The sequence below is a fragment of the Capra hircus genome, chromosome 26 (assembly GCF_001704415.2).
Source record: "Capra hircus breed San Clemente chromosome 26, ASM170441v1, whole genome shotgun sequence".
Taxonomy (NCBI): domain Eukaryota; kingdom Metazoa; phylum Chordata; class Mammalia; order Artiodactyla; family Bovidae; genus Capra; species Capra hircus.
This window is the reverse complement of record NC_030833.1, coordinates 8,305,287-8,324,157: the sequence shown is the minus strand read 5'-3', so window position 1 is coordinate 8,324,157 and position 18,871 is coordinate 8,305,287. Positions and strand designations below refer to the sequence as shown.

The window sequence follows — 18,871 nt, the reverse complement described above, 5'->3', positions numbered from 1 at the left end:
TCTGTGGACAGGGCTGCATCTCGCCGCCCTGATTCACACCATCCGCCGGCCGCACACGGGAGTCCCTGGGGACGTCCACGTCCTCTCTCTCACCGTCACCGCGCGTGGCAGGTCCCCTGCATACAGGGTTCACAGTGCCGCAGGCGAGACACTGAGCTCCTCCTGTGGCTCCTTCACGCGCCTGCGCTCGGTGGAGATGCTCCCATGGGTGCTGTGATGGCTAAGGAGGAAGGGCGTGCCCTCCGGGGTCCGCATTTAGTTACGATCAGTATTAACAAAAAGACAGCACATCGGTGGTTCATGAACACACCTTAACGCGACGAAGGGGGTACAGTTTAATACAGTCGGATGCACAGCTTTGGGGACACAAAGTAACTCGGGTCGTGAGAGAGGCTCTGATTCGCTTTGGTTTGGGATGATGGGCTCAAGGACCACCGCTCGAAACAGCAGCTCTGCTGTCACAAGGAGAGGGGCCTCGCACGCGAGAGCAGAGGAAAGCAAAGGCGGCGGGCAGACAGCCCTTTGGAGAAAGGCCCCTGGAGAAACCGGGTCCGCGCAGACAGTGCTGACTGGCCCCCAAGGATGGGCCTGCGTCTGTAGAAAGATTTGTATAATAAACCAAATAATATTGGAAGTAAGACTTTCGGTTACACTTCTGTAAGAAGCAGAATTACGCTGCATGTTGTTCACATGCGTAGGGGTGCATGAGCAAAGTCCTTGTGACCACGGTTGGGGCCGAAGAGCAAAACGTGGGCTGAACCCGACAAGCTGTTAAAGAACTGGCAGAGGAATGAACCCATGAATGGGGGTTGAGTCCAGAGCAGAGGGGGCTGATAGGCAACAGAACTGAAGGGAACCCACTGAGAAACACACGCACGCACCCACACATGCACACCTGTACTGCCAATAAATACACACGAATGCGCCAGTTATATCTCCCTACAGAACCTCGTGCTCAGGCCACGTCTCCTGTGGGCTGCTGCTCCGAGTGCCACGGGGAGAGAGGAAGAGGGGGCCTGTCCCTGAAAGTGGGAGTTCGGGACCCGGGCTCCTCCACAGAGGAAACAGCCAGGGCATGGGCGAGCCCACCGCGCACCTTCAAGTGGACAGAGCATCCCACCTCCGACGGCAGTAGGGATGGGACAGCTGAGTGAATCCTCAGCCCCACGAGTGGCGGCTGCCCATGGAGGTGTTTGCACTTTCTGACTGGTAGTGTGCCCGGCACCTCGACCTAGAGACTTCTGACTCGCAGAAGCTTCCACTGACAACCACGTGCAGAGCTTAGCTGGGGGTCCCGCCTTGGGGCTTGTGTGCAAGGACAGTGTTCAATCTTTCCCATCACCTCCAAGAAACAGCAAGACTGTCAGCGCATCTGACAGCAAACGAGCTGCCAAGTGGCCCAGAAAGTTCTGTCAAGGATCTGCTCCCGGCTTTCTCATATGGAATCCCAGCACAGCTCGTCCGGCCCAGGCAGAGCTCACGTGCGTATTTCTGGATCAGAAACGGGCATTCTGCAGTTCGCTGGGTGAGGAAGGCCCTCTGGCCACATATGGAGGAGAAAGTGGTAACAAGCTCACTAGAGAGGAAGGCAGAGCAGTGGAGCCTGTGGCCCCCAGAACTAAAACCTCCCAGCGCAGGCAGCTCTCTGAGGCCCTCAGGGGCACAGCTGGGGCCAAGGTCCATGGAAAAATCCGTATTCCTTCAAGGTGCTCAGTCTGGCATTAACAGCAACCATTTCCCTTCTGATTTTAAACTGAATTTATATCTCCAGTTAGAAACTGAAAAAAAAAAAACCCTCTTGAGAAAACATCTAGATGGACAGAAAAAGAGCTCCAGCCAGTGAAATGCAGAAAGTGGTTTGTTTTAAATACATTCGCTTTCTTTTTAAACATAAGTAAAGTCCACGAGGACAGAAGGGGAGGAGGTCCAAGACAGGAATGTGCTACCCAAAATTGGCTTGTGTCTTTTCTCTTGTAAATAGTGAAGTTGATAGGGTTTATATCTGAAGAGACAGAAGGGCTGACGTTGGGGTAAAAGGCAAAAAAAAAAAAAAAAATGAAATGAACCTCATGATTCTCCATGAGAATCCATTCTCCACCATCATGAGGTTTAGTGACCTGAACAGAGGATTGTGAAACTGAATGTGTAGTGTGTATCCTGGCCCTCCCTGGGCTGGGGCCTCCAGTGGATCTTGGAATCATCAAAGCCCAGACTCCACACCCAGCACCCTCCTGCACCCCCGCCCAGCACCGGCCTGCCTCGTCCTGGAGCCCAGACACTCTCAGAGCAGAAGGGGACCCCTTTCCAAGTGGACTCTCCAACAGCCTCCATCCGAGGCTTGGTGATGGGTCCTTGCTGGGCTGTGTGACGTCACAAAGGATTCGGAACCAGATTCCACAAATACGGGCCCAGGGAGGGGGATCTCCTCCAGGCTCTGAGCACAAGAGTTCCCCACCAAGAGAGACCTTCAGACCATGGAAGTCACAGAAACCACAGCCCTGCCGGCTCCGGGAAGCCGGTCTCACGTTTTCCTCCACAGGAAGGCCTCATCAGCGAGGACCTGTGCCAGCCGGGCATTGAAAGGCCCGTAGAAGTCCTGCAGAAGCCTCTGGGTGACCGGCCACATGGGCCCCAGATCCCGGTCCTCGGGACGCCGCGTGTTGGATGCCGGGCTCTTGGTCATCAAGGCCTCTTGCTTCTCACTTAAGGGTCCTGGAACACAAAGGAAAGAGCCTGTGAGGCAAGTGAGGGGCTTAAGAAACTCTGATGAGAGAATCCGGGCCATGCTTCCTGAGGAGTCAGGAGGTTCCCGTAAGACTGTGTATGGAGATTCAGATTCTTTGGCTGGATTCATTGCGGACTTGCTGAGGGAAAGTGAAAAGTAAAAGTGAAGTTGCTCAGTAGTGTCCGACTCTTTGTGACCCGTGGACTGTGGCCTACCAGGCTCATCTGTCCATTGGATTTTCCAGGCAAGGGTACTGGAGTGGGTTGCTACTGTCTTCTCCAGGGGATCTTCCTGACCCAGGGATTGAACCCGGGTCTCCCGTGCTGTAGGCAGATGCTTTCTGCGTGGTCTGGTGGATTACCTGCCCTGGAAGCACAGCTCGGTCTCTGGGCACAGCCTCGCCTCCTAGTTTCACTTCCAAAGCCCCCTAAAGAGGAGCTGGCCTGTGCCTGGAGAGCTGTGGCCTGCCACATGCGGCCTCTGCACAGAGATGCTCCGCAACCGGCCACTCGAATTCTGCCTCCACCATTTCCACTCCAGGCCGCTGCAGAGGGCCTCGTGGTGGGGCCATATTTCACCCTGTGTGTCCTGCTGTGCAGTCATCATGGGGGGACGGGTGGGGGCCACCCATGCCCAGGGACCACCCTCCACTGGCTGAACCTCCAGCTACAGCAGGGGTGTCCATGGGGAGAGGCCCAAGAACAAACCAGCAGGTGCTGCCTCCCAAGGGTGCCGCCTCCACCCTGAGCCCTCAGGACCTTAAGCCTCTCACTGGCTTAACCTCTAGAATCCCTGCTCAGCCTCTGTGCCCCAGGGCTCTTGGGGTCAGGCTGAAGTCCTGGGCCCATGCACAAAAACTACACCCCAGTATCCCTGGGTTACGTGACAGGGAAGGAACAGACTGGCCTTTGCCATCGTCCATCTTAGGAACCAAAGACGAGTCACTGAAATGTGCCAGAGTCTGCAGGTGGCCCAATCAAAGGAAAAACGGTTCCAGGCCTTAAAAGGAAAAAGTAATCATACTCTATCACATTACGAGGTCTCCGAGAAAAGAAGAAAGGAATCAAATGACACAAGGGCCCTGAGTCCCAGTGGTGGGCAAATGGATTTCAGGAAATATTCAATTGACAAAATTCCCAGGCAAGCTCATCACACAGGGCTGCAGGGGCGTCTGGGTGGGTGTGGGGAAGAATGCGCAGGTCAGCCCAGCCTCTCGAGGGGTCCTGGATGCTGCCCGCCGGGGAGCACTCTGCACCTGTGTACACGCCTCTACCAGCCATCACTGGGGCCTGCGAGTCGGCCTGCTACCACAAAGTGCCACTAGGGACTCGAGGGGACGGTCTCCTCTGGGTGGGAACAGGGTCCTTCACCCTGGAGGCCCAGGAGCCCAAATCTGGCCACGTGGCACTGCCTCCAGGGGTCCCAGCAAAGCAGGGACAACCAATGACCTGCCCATCCCGTCCTCCAGGCCCTATGGCCTCTGCAAGACAGTTCCAGCAGTCAGGACCCCTGTCCATCCTCATGGCACACCACTGCTTCCAAGATCCCTTCAGCAGCTGGGACCCCCAAGTCACGTGTAAGGATTTCACGTGTATGAGGACGCTAAATTACTCCTCACCCGTGTCACCCTGTCACTAGGTGATTCAAGCCTTGCTTCCTCCTCTCCTTCCACTGGACCGTAAGCTCCCAGATGAGTGGCAGTCTCTTCCTCCCCAGAGACCCCCTCCCCACACTGCGCACAAGGCCCCATCTGGAGCTGGTGCTTCACCAACAGGTGCTAATCTGCAGGTCTCCCAGCCCAGGCCCACCCTACTCAGGCTCACAGAGTCTGCCTGGGACCCGGCAGGTCAGTGTCCATGGAACTCGCGCCCTGCTCTGTGGGTGTCCGGCTCGAGATTCATACCAAGGCTGAGGAACTGGAAGACCCTGTGCATGGTGTCCTTGACGTTGGAGGCATGGTCTTCCAGGCGGAGGATGAGGAACTGCTCCTTGTTAAAGACAGTGAGCCAGTCTAGAAGGTACACGGCGTACAGCCCAACCTGGAGCCTCACCTAGAACCAAGCAAGAAGGCGGGCATTAGTTCAGGGGTAATTCCTCCAAAACCGTAGATACTTTTCTATATGCACCACACATTATAAACCAACAGCGAGAGGAATCCCAGCAAACAACTATCTTCAGAAGTTGGATTTTTTTATGTGGACCGAAATGCTGGACTGGATGAAGCACAGCTGGAATCAAGATTGTTGACAGAAATATCAATAACCTCAGATATGCAGATGACACCACCCTTATGGCAGACAGTGAAGAAGAACTAAAGAGCCTCTTGATGAAAGTGAAAAGAAAAAAGTGAAAAAGTTGGCTTAAAACTCAACATTCAGAAAACTAAGATCATGGCATCTAGTCCCATCACTTCATGCCAAATAGATGGGAAAACAATGAAAACAGTGAGAGACTTTATTTTGGGGGGCTCCAAAATCACTGTAGATGGTGACTGCAGCCATGAAATTAAAAGATGCTTGCTCCTTGGAAAAAAGCTATGACCAACCTAGATAGCATATTCAAAAGCAGAGACATTACTTTGCCAACAAAGGTCTGTCTAGTCAAGGCTATGGTTTTTCCAGTAGTCATGTATGGATGTGAGAGTTGGACTATAAAGAAAGCTGAGCGCCAAAGAATTGATGTTTTTGAACTGTGGTGTTGGAGAAGACTCTTGAGAGTCCCTTGGATGGCAAGGAGATCCAACCAGTCCATCCTAAAGATCAGTCCTGAGTGTTCATTGGAAGGACTGATGCTGAAGCTGAAACTCCAATACTTTGGTCATCTGATGCAAAGAACTGACTCATTTGAAAAGACCCTGATGCTGGGAGGGATTGAGGGCAGGAGGAGAAGGGGATGACAGAGGATGAGATGGTTGGATGGCATCACCAACTCGATGGACATGAGTTTGAGTAAGTTCCAGGAGTTGGTGATGGACAGGGAGGCCTGGCGTGTTGCAGACCATGGGGTTGCAAAGAGTCGGACACGACTGAGTAACTGAACTGAACTGTTTTTTTGTCTTTATTGAATTTGTTACAATAGTGCTTCTGTTTTTACATTTTGGCCAAGAGACATGTGGGATCTTAACTCTGTGACCAGGGACCAAACCTCCACCCTCTGCATTGGAAGGTGAATTCTTAACCACTAGACTACCAGGGATGTCCCCAGAAGTTGGATTTTAAACACCACTCATGCTTGCTGCCCTGTGCAGGCCTTTGTGTCCCATGCACAAAGGATTCCCACACTCAGGGTCTCATTTCATCCTTAGAACCACCCTGTAGGTATCTTCACGACATCTCACAGAGAGGACCTGGGTGAAGGGAGAGGCCAAGGTTATGCCCACCAATGGCATGGAATTCCTTTACACAGGACCCAGCTGCCTTTGCTTCTACACCCAGCACTCAACAGCCGTGAGAAACACCTGCAAATGCCCAGCAACCAGCCACAAGAGGAACCGCCAAATGCCAGGTGCCACACAGAGGTCTAGGACCTTCAGTGTGTGTGCACATCCCAGTGTGAGCAGCGTTGTACGAAGCCCTTCCTGTCCACCTGCACTTCGGGGTCCTTGTCCTTCTCCTGTGCCTTCTCTTGTGCCAAACTGAAAATCGTGTGTGGTGAAGCGTTAACCTGACTCACAGAGACGTCTGGCCTTGGTCCTTGGCTCCTGAGAGGCCACCGAAAGCCACCTGGGAAGTCCTGCCTGATGAGAGTATCTCGCTTGCCTGGGGGGCAGGGGGGGTGGGTCTGGCCACTGGACAGTCTAACAGCATGACTTAGGATGCGGGATTTGGGCCTTGCAGGACCGGTCTGACCTCCAGAAGGGAGTGGATGGGTAAAGGTCAGCCAGGCGGGCAGTACATGATGGAGCCTCAAGAAACGCTGCAGACACCAAAGGCTTGGGTGGGCGTCCCCGGCTGGCAATATGCTGCATGTACCATCACAGGTGCTTCTTCTCTTGGCTGACTTTAATCCGTGTCTCTTCCCTGCTGTAAACCATAACCATGAGCGTAACAGCCAACCGTGCGCTCTGTGATTCCTTCCAGTGAATTACTGAACCTGATGGTACTTTGGGGGACTTCCCCCAGGTTGCAAATAGTGTCAGAAGGGAGAGTGGTCTTGAGGACAGTTCCCTCTGACTTCACAGTTGGCTGTGCAAAGCTCCGGAAAAACAGCAAACCCTTCCCCTTCTGCTCTGAGGTCCCCCCCTTTCTCCAGCACTCCTACCCATGTCCCCCACTCAGAGACCCGCTCCATGTCCGGCCTCTGGTTGTGCCTCGTGTCTTTGTTCAGGCACGGTCCCAGCCCCATGCCTGGTGCTCCCGCCTCGAGTCTCTGAGGGTGAGCCTGGCCACACTGATGCCTGGCCTCACCTGGCTCTCCTCGTGTGCAAAGTCCTTGGCCTGGCTGGACCCCCAGCCCACCCCCTCCCACGTGGAGCGCCTCCCAGTGCCCAGTCCTGGTTCCTGACGCAGACACTTTCACCTCCTACTTCCGCTCCCTCTCAGCTCTACCCTGACCTCCTTCCTCCAGGGCGGGGCCACGATCTCAGTCGGCATCCCCTCATCCCCCTCATCCTGTGTGAGGCCAAGCCCCCTGGCACTCCCACGCTGAACACGGTGACGACCACAAGACAGTGAAACGCTTGACAAAATATGTACAGACACTAACTGGCTTCATCTTTAGCTATTCTTTTTTCCATGTCATTGTTCTCCTAATTGTGTGGGAGGTGGTGGAGGAAGAAAAACAATTGGAGGGGGAAAAGCTGTCTCCAGAATTCATTAGCTGCCTGCAGCCCTTAGGTTGCAGCTACCTCAGACACCAGCTAGCAAAAAGACCTCAAGCTGGGCCAGAAATAAAGAGAAAACGGGCATGTGCCAGCCTCAGAAATAAACACATGCGTTGCCTCCAACACAGACAACCACTGTGAGCACGGCTTCTTGCTAAATCATCGAGGGCTTTCTGTTCTCAGTCTGTCTGTCCCTCCCATGGAGGACCAGCCTGACCAGGTTTATCTCTTCCAGAGAACCTGCCCTCAATCCTAAGAACCTTCTAGAAGGTTCTAGAAGGTCCTGCCTTTGTAGCAGGATGGGGGTGTTTTAAAGTAGCTGCAGTGGTCCCTGGACCTGGCCACAGGTGACAGCATTTCCCTGGAGTGTGTCTGTGCCTTCATGAACGAAGCCCCCCTGCACTGGGCCAGGCAGACCTCCTGCAACTGGGTCTGCCTTCCCAGGAGGGCTGGTCAGCAGCAGAGGGACCGTCCGGGGCAAGCAGGGAACAAACTTGAGAGGGCTCTGCAGGGGCAGAGGGGTGGGCAAGCTCTCCTGGTCTCCTGGACACTCCTGTCTCACTCCAGCCCCTCACCCCCCACCCCCAGCCCCCTTACCAGTCAAGGGAAGTGCCACTCACCTCGAATGATAGTTTCTGGTTCATGGAGCATCGCTGCTAACAAACTTAAGATAGTTTCATGCCACCCCTCCCCTCATCTTTCGCCAGTACCGATCAGAGAATCAAAGTGGAATGGGGATAAAAAAGAGTCTTTAGGAGAAGTGCCCAATACGCTTAAATTTTAAAAACATTAGAGCTGAGAGAGGCCTTTGAGGTTATCTGCTTCAGCCAGCTCTGGGTGGAAACACAAGGGGCCCAGGGAGGGCAAGGAGCCTGCCAGGGTCGGTTGGAGAACACCCACCAGAGCCTGGTCCCGAAGCTGGGCCCTCGCCCTGGGGGCCTGTTCCCCCATCCCAGGCCGGGAAAGAGCTGAGGAGTGCGGTGTAGGGTCTCCCCTGACAAGAGCATACCGAACCCCTCTTCTCCTCACTAGGGATTCAGTTGGAACTCTCCACCCAGCTTCTCCACTAGTTTCACAGACTGCCCATTCATTCATTCATTCATTCAGCAAATATTCTAGTGCATCCTGCATGCTAGGTTACATGCTAAGCAATGGGGATGTGCTGCTATGTAACAGACGTGGCCCCGGGCCACGTGGAGCTTGCAATCTGGTGGAGGTGGAGCTAAACTGGTGAAGAACAAGTTATCTGTAATGGCCACTGTGACCCAGGCTGTTGGGAAATGAAAGGCGTGGAAAGAGAGCGAACGGAAGTCAAGATTAAAGCAAGACCCGAAGGATGAGGAGCACGTGCCAGGGAGGGGCGTGGGGTAGGCTCTGGAACCAGGTGTCCCCAAGACGAGCGCCCAACACAACCCCTGGAGGGCTGCTGCATAGGCAGATGGACCTGTCCCCCCCCCCGGCCCCCGCAAAGCTCCTGATCCTGGAGTCTGGGGCTCAACCTGAGAGTGTGCTTTCCTGACAAGTCCCCAGGGATGCCGATACTCTTGGTCTTGGACCACACCTGTGAATCCCTGCTCTGAGGCAAGAGGACCCAGCAGGGGAGGGTGCGGCTGTAGAGCAGTGACGGAGAGGGAGGTGGGGAGCGGGAGGGCAGGCAGGTGGGACCGGCTCCCGAGCTCAAGGGCCAAATTCTGTGTTGATCCTTTGTGTGCGTCTTCCCTGCAAAACTGAACACGCCAGCAGGGCAGCCTGGGATCCTACCTGCTCCTCTGTGCAGCTTGCTCTTAGGGGAGACACTGACCCGAACCGCCTACCCCGGCCAGGCAAGATAGGAGCCACTCGCACGAGCTATCTTAACAACAGGTCAGGAACACGTGGTAAGGAATGTGGAACTAACAAGCTCCCACAAACCAGAATAATTCAGGAAGGGTCAAGAAAAGAGGAGATGCCAGTCCCTATGACCTACCAACCTGCCAGAATCCCCCTCGCTGAAATCCATCTTGGCTGAGCCATGCACGCACCACCAGCCAGGACAGAGTCAGAGTGATTGCCCAGAGACAGTCTGGAAACTAACCCCTTCACCACGAGACCTAAAACTTTAAGCCGCCTGGCGGGGTGGTTCTCCTGGGTTCCCTTCCCCTGCTGCTCTCCACAGGGGCACCCGTTCCCAATAAAGTCTCTTGCTTTGTCTGCACGTGTGTCTCCTTGGACAGTTCATTTCCAAGTGTTAGACAAGAGCCCCCTTCCTGCAACGCTGTCAGATAAGATAGTCTGGACAACAAAGAAAAGGGAGGGAACCCTCTTGACTTCAAACCCCATCACACCTGAGAGTTCCCCGGCCTCCACCTCAAGCAGATCTACCACGTGGCACACTCAGTGGAGCAAGCCTGTGGACCACACTCGGGGGCTGAAGGAGACTTACCACTGCAGCAAACCTGCTGAGAAAACACTTGGGACAACCCAGGGAGCTGTGCAGTGCAAAACCATCCCTTAGCCACACCATGCTAAAGTCACCAGTAACGGCTTCTTTTGCATGAGAGAAAAAGGGGGGACAAGGAGCTCAAACCAGTCAACCTGGAGGGAAATCAACCCTGAATATTCATTGGAAGGACTGATGCTGAAACTGAGGCGCCAATACTTTGGCCACCTGATGCAAAGAGCCGACTCATTGGAAAAGACCCTGATGCTGGGAAAGATTGAAGGCAGGAAGAGAAGAGGGCATCAGAGGATGAGATGGTTGGATGCCATCATCGATGCAATGGACATGAACTTGGACAAACTTTGGGAGATGGTGAAGGACAGGGAGGCCTGATGTGCTGCTGTCCACGGGGTCGCAGAGTTGGACACGAATGGGCGACTGAACAATAACAGCAACAACAAGAAACGTATAGCTATATTCCTGAAGGCAAATGAGAGCAAAGAAAAGAGGGATCAATGGACAAAAATGTTCCATTAAGACTCGTCCGAGAAGCACTGAAAGTCACTGGTGGGTAATTTTTTAAACCAACAAAACAATCCAGCATTAGAGAGAACACTCTTAAGACAATCAGAGAGTCGGGTCCTCACGTCTGCCAGTCCTAATTGCAGGGTGTGTTTCCGAGCCTTGCTAAATAATAATCTTCCTAAATGCACCCTCTTTCTTTCGCGGGGCGGGGGGGGGGGAGGAGTGAGCATTGCATCTGAGCCATCAGTGAGGAAGAAAGCAGGGTGCCAGCTGAAAGGGCCCATCAGCTTTTATAGTTTTTACATCCATGAATATTTGTTTGGCATTAGCCACCGCTCAAAGGCATGGGGAGAGGCATTTGCACATTAAAACGCTTCTCTGTTTAAATGCTAAAATCCCCATCCACAATGCCCTCGCACAATAAGCGCGGAGCAGCCCTTCCGCATACGCACAGGCATGGCGTTGTTGAGGGTGTTGTTGTAGACGCAGGCGCGCAATGAATAATCCAGCATGCAATTTTCAAACAGCTGCAGAGCTTCTGTCACTTTTTCATGGAAGTCATCTGCAGATTTATTCGAACTTGCAAAGTAGAGATAGTCGGAGTACAACCTGTGAATAAAACAGATGGATCTTTTTACCCCCAGGAATGTGAAATCGCTCCATTTGCGTGACAATGGAAATCAACAAGCAATTATGTTACCTCGTTCGGTTCATTAAGACACCACCACTCTCTTCTTCCCTAGCCCACGAGCTGCTTCCAACCGCCCCTGCCCCGGACGATCTCCCCACCCTTCACAGGTCCACCCATGCCCTCCTGGACGCAGGCACGGTCTACACTGGCCCCAGACAAGCCCCCATTCATTTTTTCTGTGCTTTCCTTTTTTTTTGGTCCTTTCTAGGCACCTTGGGCCGAGGCGGTTTTCACAATGAGTGAACTTTGAAACAACACCAGATTACAAAGACTGTACAAGAGCAGAGAGGCCATGAAAATTTTATGCCCTTTCCAGTTCCTATCTCCTCTGTTCGTGGCGACAGTAACAGAACAGCTGTCGCTCTGCCAATATTACAGTTCTGTGTGAGATTCCTGGCCCATTCCAGACTCTGAACGTTAAAGCAAAATTATGAAATGTATCTTTCTAGGTTGATAGGAATCTATTTTTAACACAATGTAGAAACATCTCCACCCCAGGTCTAAGGCATGCAGACACCAGTAGACCTCCACACGTGTCCACACACATGGAGCTGTTCACCCAGATCCCACGGCATGTGCACAGGAGCTGACAGTGTCTCTATTTAACCAAACTGGTCTCAGGTTCCTCTGGGCCTTCTTCCCAGCTCAGCCTTGACTCTTAGACTTTCCTTGTCTGTCTCTGCATCTCCCAGTTTTAACAAGAATCCTGCCAGGTCAATTTAGCCATTTAGCCAGACTCTCCCCTTAATGCTACTGTTTCCTCTTAGTTAACTTCCCATCCGCCAAGCCACATCCTCCTGGACTACAAATTCCCACCTTTTCTTGCTGTATCTGGAGTTGACCCCGATCTCCCTCCCCTACTGCAAGATGCCACCTCAGTGGTCCCTACACCTATGGCCCTCAATAGTCGCCTTATCATTCTTTAACAGGAGTCAGAATAATGATTCTTTCTTTTCCCACAAATCCTTTGCACCTGGGGGTCCTCTGGTGGCTCAGATTGTAAAGAATGTGCCTGCAATGTGGGAGATCTGGGTTCGATTCCTGGGTTGGGAAGATCCCCTGGAGGAGGACACTGCAACCAACTCCAGTATTCTTGCCTGGAGAATCCCATGAACAAGGAAGTCTAGTGGGATACAGTCCATGGGGTCGCAGAGAGTCGGACATGACTGAGTGACTACGCTTTCACTTTCTCCACATATATTTTATTGTACTTTAACACTACAGATAGATATTTTCTTTGACCATGGGATAATTCTTTTCTTATATCAAATAAACAAAAGAACGGGCTTCCCTGATGGCTCAGTGGTAAAGAATCCACCTGCCAATACAGGAGAAACAGGTTCAATTCCTGGCCCGGGAAGATCCCAACATGCCACGGAGCAACTAGGCCGTGCACCACAGCTACTGAGCCTGTGCTCCAGAGCCTGGGAGCTACAACTACTGAGCCCATGTGTTGCAACTAGTGAAGCCTGTGCACCCTGGAGCCTGAGCTCCGCAGGGAGAGAAGCCACCGCAGTGAGAAGCCCGCACACCCCCACTGGAGAGTAGCCCCCACCCGCCACAACTAGAGAAAAGTCTGAGCAGCAATGAACACCCAGCACAGCCAGAAATAAACAATAAAATAAAAGCAAAACAAAACAGGTTATAACACTATACTGAGCACACCTTTGTTTTAAAGTCCTCAGCCCCAACTTCCCTTGTGGCCTTTATTTTCGATCCCCAGCTCCTACAATCTTAAGTCATGGTGGGAAGGATGGGTATAGCATTAAATTCATCTGTAAAACAGGAAAACTCCTTGTGTTTTCCTCATGACAAGGTAATCCATACAGACCTCAAGGGTGAGCCTCATTATCAGTTTCTCGTACATCGGTCCAAAAATTTTCAGTGCACCTTCAAATATATATCTGCATATCTTACATTTTTTAAAAACACAGACGTATCAGGTTATATCGGATGGGATCAGATAATACATCTGTTCTTATGGCACTTCTCTAATTATTTAAATAGGGAAAATTTTGAACATTCATAAAAGTAGCTAAGATAACATATACACTGCAGCCAAACACAGATTCCATTGTTGTAATTTTTTTTTCTTTCTTTTTTTTTTTTTTTTTTGCAGTTCCACTCAGCTTGGAGGATCTCAGTTCCTCGCCCAGGGTTCGAGCCTGGGCCACAACAGTGAAAGCCCAGAAACCTAACCACTAGGAGCCCGGGGGATGCCCCAGAAATTTTTTACTTTAATAGAATTTCCAAGTTGAGAGTTTTCTACACCTCTTTTCACCTCTTCTCCTTTTTCTGCTGGCAGAGAGCTTAAGTCTTTACCCTTTTTCTTTTTTTTTTTTTTGGTTTTTCAACACTTCCCCCTTTGTTTCTGTCTCATGCCTTTTTCAACACACACCTCCTGCCCTCCTCCCTGCCCCGCCCCGCCCCATGCCCAACACCCTTCATGCACACTCAGCCCGGGGCTGCCAGGAAACCAGGCTGATGCAGACTGGCTCCCTGCTCGGCGCTGGCATGCCTCTGGCCCCCTCGGCTCCATACTTTCTATTCTCCCAGCATCTCCAACCCGGCTTCCCTCTTTCCAGTGAAGGAAACAGCAGATCTTACTAGGGTCCCACAGGTCTGGGGACTGTAGCTGTGCACCACTGATTGCACCCAGGGCTTCCTTCTGGCTGTTGGCCACCCTCACCCCGCTGCAGAGACGGCAGTGCCCTGGGGGCACAGGTGGGCTGCAGACACCCCTTCTCCAGCTCCCACCCCTCCCCACTCACTAGTGAAAAGAAAAGAAAGTGAAGTCGTTCAGTTGTGTCCGACTCTGCGACCCCAGGGACTGTAGCCCATCAGGCTCCTCCATCCATGGGATTTTCCAGGCCAGAATGCTGGAGTGGGGTGCCATTGCCTTCTCCAGGGGATCTTCCCAAGCCAGGGATCGAACCCAGGTCTCCGGCATTGTAAGCAGATGCTTTCCCATCTGAGCCACCAGGGAATCCAAAGATTTTCTGACAACTAGAGCAGTTTCTCAGGGACCGATTATCTTCCCCTCTGGCATTTGGCACAGTGCCTTCTGCATGCTGCTAAGTCGCTTCAGTCGTGGCCGACTCTGTGCGACCCCATAGAAGGCAGCCCACCAGGCTCCCCCGTCCCTGGGATTCTCCAGGCAAGGACACTGGAGTGGGTTGCCATTTCCTTCTCCAATGCATGAAAGTGAAAAGGGGAAGGGAAGTCGCTCAGTCGTGTCCGACTCTTAGCGACCCCATGGACTGCAGCCCACCAGGCTCCTCCATCCATGGGATTTTCCAGGCAAGAGTACTGGAGTGGGGTGCCATTGCCTTCAGGCTCTTTAGATATCACCCACTGCCAATGTCCAGAGAGAATACCTCGGAGAAGTAGTGAGGTGTCTGGAATCTGCCCACAGATTGCCTAGAATCCATGCACACACACTGGAAGGAGAGTGCTTGTACGTCTCAGCCTGGTCAGCCACACCTCCAAAAGGACTTGCTTCAAAACTAATCCTGAGAGATGCTCAAGCACTGGCAATTAGATCCTCCCCCAGATCCGTGTTCAGCCATGTACACGACCCCAATGACACTGCGCTTGTCGACTACAGGTGGCCCCCACATCAGCTGTGCGGTTTTCCCTCTTCAAACACGGGACCTCCATCAAGACTGAAACATGGCACCTGTCCCCGCAGGCTCAGCCACAGCATAACCGAAGAGCTGATGAATAAATGCCCGAAATCAGATTTGCGTGGAGCTCAAAGTGCAGTTGGGCGGCACACACCTGGGCGCCTTGTAGCAGCGAGCTTGTTGGAGGCCCCTCCGGGCTCACGCTGTTTCCTATGAGTGCTGGCAATTTACAGATTTGCCCAAGACATATGCCGGGGGGTAGTGACCAACGCCTCTGAGACTGTCATCAGAATCTGGACTTTAATAGGAAGCTCAAGTTTAGAGTCGTTAGCAAGACCTCCCACACAACCATCTAAATCGGTCAGCAGAACTGGAATTCTATCACATCCACTGCCATCTAAAATCCCAACCCTGCGCTCAGGCTTTCCACAGTGAGTTTATTTTGTGGTAATGACATTTCTTATAGATGGGTGGCTCATAAATAAAATAAGAGTCTCTAAAACCTGGCTTAATTTTAAACACAAAGTAACTTCATGAAGAATCTGCTGACTCCATACAATTCTTTGGAGATCCAGAAGTCACTCCAGCAGACAAACTGGGACATGTCCTCAGGTCCAGCCGTGCCAGTCCAGCCCCGCCCAAGTGAGAAGACTGATTTTCATCTGCCTGGGGTGCAGTGAAATGGGCTCAGGGCCCCACCTTCTGTGAATCAGGTTGGTTCATGGTCCTTAGTACCAGGCCAGGCCCACTTCCTCAGCAGGGTGAGGGGAGACTTCTCCTTCCCCTCAGTCCCCCAGGGACCCTGGATCTGCTCACAGGGTGGGCAGCGGGCTTCCCTGGAGCCCACACACATGCCGAGATGAGTGTCTGTAACAAGTCCTCCACACCCTATTTGAGCAGAGAACCTCCCTGCGCCCGTTTGGAGTCTACAGATGTCCTGAAAGATGCCCAACTCCTGACCACCGGTATTTGTGAATGGGATCTTATTTCAGCAATAGGGTCTCTGCAGATGTCATTATGGTGAAGACCTCCAGGTGAGAACGGTGGACCCGAAATCCAAGGGTCCCTCTAAGGGACCGAAAATCCCTCTAAGGGGCGAGGACGTGGACACATGGGGAGGAGGTCACGTGAAGACAGAGGCAGAAACTGAAGTGTTACCTACAAGATAAGGATGCCAGGACTGCAGAAGCCACTGGAAGCTGGAAGACCAGTGGAACGAACCCTCCCTCAGAGCCTCCAGGAGGAACTAAACTCGCCACCACCACCTTAACTTCGACCTCTGGCCTCTAGAACAATGAGAGAATAAATGTCTGTTTTTTCAAGCCAGCTCATTTGTGATGATTTGTTACGAGAGCCCCCCGAGAAACTAACACAGACCTGAAACCAAATTCCTGAGGAGTCATTTCTGCCAGCACCTGTCTCTCACCCTGAGACCCTTGAAGAGTAATCTGCCTGTGCAGGAGGATGACGGCCATGTAGCCAGCTCCTCCGCAAAGAAAGAAGAGGAAGACGAGCGACACTAGACCCTTACTCCCCCAGAGGGCTCTATCTGAGTACTCATGAGGAATCAGGGGTAAGACTGTCTTGACTAAACAATACTATGATTTTCCCAGGTGGGCCTCCTAGGCGGTGCTAGTGGGTCAAGAATCTGCCTGCCAATGCAGGAGACACAGGAATCAGACCTTGGGTCCATCCTTGGGTCGGAAGATCTCTTGGAGGAGGGCATGGCAACCTGCTCCAGTTGCCTGGAGAATCCCACGGACAGAGGAGCCTGGTGGGCTACAGTCCACGGGGTCGCACAGAGTTGGGCACGACTGAAGCTACTTACACGAATGCGTGATTCCCCACAACTATTCTCTGGGGAGAAAGTCAGATAATGATTTTGGAAGAGTGCCAGTCACTTGGATGCATTAAGACAATTCAAAAAACATTGAGAAAGAGAGCAGATATATCAAGAATAAGGCTCCAAACACACCTCAAAACACCGGAGCAGGACACTGTGGACCATGTCCTCCACCTGCCTTTGTCTGTGGGACAACGTTCAGTTCAGTTCAGTCGCTCAGTCGTGTCTGACTCTTTGTGACCTCATGAATCGCAGCACGCCAGGCCTCCCTGTCCATCACCATCTCCCGGAGTTCACTCAGACTCACGTCCATCGAGTCCGTGATGTCATCCAGCCATCTCTTTCTCAGTCGTCCCCTTCTCCTCCTGCCCCCAATCCCTCCCAGCATCAGAGTCTTTTCCAATGAGTCAACTCTTCACATGAGATGGCCAAAGTACTGGAGTTTCAGCTTTACCATCATTCCTGCCAAAGAAATCCCAGGGTTGATCTCCTTCAGAATGGACTGGTTGGATCTCCTTGCAGTCCAAGGGGCTCTCAAGAGTCTTCTCCAACACCACAGTTCAAAAGCATCAATTCTTTGGCACTCAGCCTTCTTCACAGTCCAACTCTCACATCCATACATGACCACAGGAAAAACCATAGCCTTGACTAGACGGACCTTAGTCGGCAAAGTAATGTCTCTGCTTTTGAATACACTATCTAGGTTGGTCATAACTTTTCTTCCAAGGAGTAAGTGTCTTTTAATTTCATGGCTGAAGTCACCATCTGAAGTGATTTTGGAGCCCCTCAAAATAAAGTCTGACAGTGTTTCCACTGTTTCCCCATCTATTTCCCATGAAGTGATGGGACCAGATGCCATGATCTTCGTTTTCTGAATGTTGAGCTTTAAGCCAACTTTTTCGCTCTCCTCTTTCACTTTCATCAAGAGGCTTCTTAGCTCCTCTTCACTTTCTGCCATAAGGGTAGTGTCATCTGCATATCTGAGGTTATTGATATTTCTCCCGGCAATCTTGATTCCAGCTTGTGTTTCTTCTAGTCCAGCGTTTCTCATGATGTACTCTGCATAGAAGTTAAATAAGCAGGGTGACAATATACAGCCTTGATGGACTCCTTTTCCTATTTGGAACCAGTCTGTTGTTCCATGTCCAGTTCTAACTGTTGCTTCCTGACCTGCATACAGATTTCTCAAGAGGCAGGTCAGGTGGTCTGGTATTCCCATCTCTTTCAGAATTTTCCACAATTTATTGTGATCCACACAGTCAAAGGCTCTGGCATAGTCTATAAAGCAGAAATAGATGTTTTTCTGGAACTCTCTTCCCTTTTCGATGATCCAGCAGATATTGGCAATTTGATCTCTGGTTCCTCTGCCTTTTCTAAAACCAGCTTGAACATCAGGGAGTTCACGGTTCACATATTGCTAAAGCCTGGCCTGGAGAATTTTGAGCATTACTTTACTAGCATGTGAGATGAGTGCAATTGTGCGGTAGTTTGAGCATTCTTTTGCATTGCCTTTCTTTGGAATTGGAATGAAAACTGACCTTTTCCAGTCCTGTGGCCACTGCTGAGTTTTTCAAATTTGCTGACATATTGATTGTAGCACTTTCACAGCATCATCTTTCAGGATTTGAAACAGCTCCACTGGAATTCCATCACCTCCACTAGCTTTGTTCGTAGTGATGTTTTCTAAGGCCCACTTGACTTCACATTCCAAGATGTCTGGCTCTAGATTAGTGATCACATCATCATGATTATCTCGGTTGTGAAGATCTTTTTTGTACAGTTCTTCCGTATATTCTTGCCACCTCTTCTTAATATCTTCTGCTTCTGTTAGGTCCATACCATTTCTGTCCTTTATCGAGCCCATCTTTGCTTGAAATGTTCCCTTGGTATCTCTAATTTTCTTGAAGAGATCTCTAGTCTTTCCCATTCTGCTGTTTTCCTCTATTTCTTTGCATTGATGGCTGAGGAAGGCTTTCTTATCTCTCCTTGCTATTCTTTGGAACTCTGCATTCAGATGCTTTTATCTTTCCTTTTCTCCTTTGCTTTTCACCTCTCTTCTTTTCACAGCTATTTGTAAGGCCTCCCCAGATAGCCATTTTGCTTTTTTGCATTTCTTATCCATGGGGATGGTCTTGATCCCTGTCTCCTGTATAATGTCAGGAACCTCATTCCATAGTTCATCAGGCACTCAATCTATCAGATCTAGGCCCTTAAATCATT

The 18,871-nt window shown here is 51.5% G+C and overlaps 1 protein-coding gene across 6 annotated transcripts in view; it reads right to left on the bottom strand.

Moving 5' to 3' along the window:
- Positions 298–18,871, bottom strand: part of CHST15 (carbohydrate sulfotransferase 15) — an 80,673-nt gene continuing 62,099 nt past the window's right edge. For all 6 annotated transcript variants that reach the window (XM_018041483.1, XM_018041479.1, XM_018041480.1 and 3 more), the window contains 3 exons: positions 10,944–11,100; positions 4,629–4,776; positions 298–2,712 (listed from right to left, as the gene is read on the bottom strand). In XM_018041483.1, coding sequence (XP_017896972.1) covers positions 2,522–2,712; positions 4,629–4,776; positions 10,944–11,100 — 496 coding nt within the window. In that variant the 3' untranslated portion in view covers positions 298–2,521. The remainder of the gene's footprint in view (positions 2,713–4,628; positions 4,777–10,943; positions 11,101–18,871) is intronic.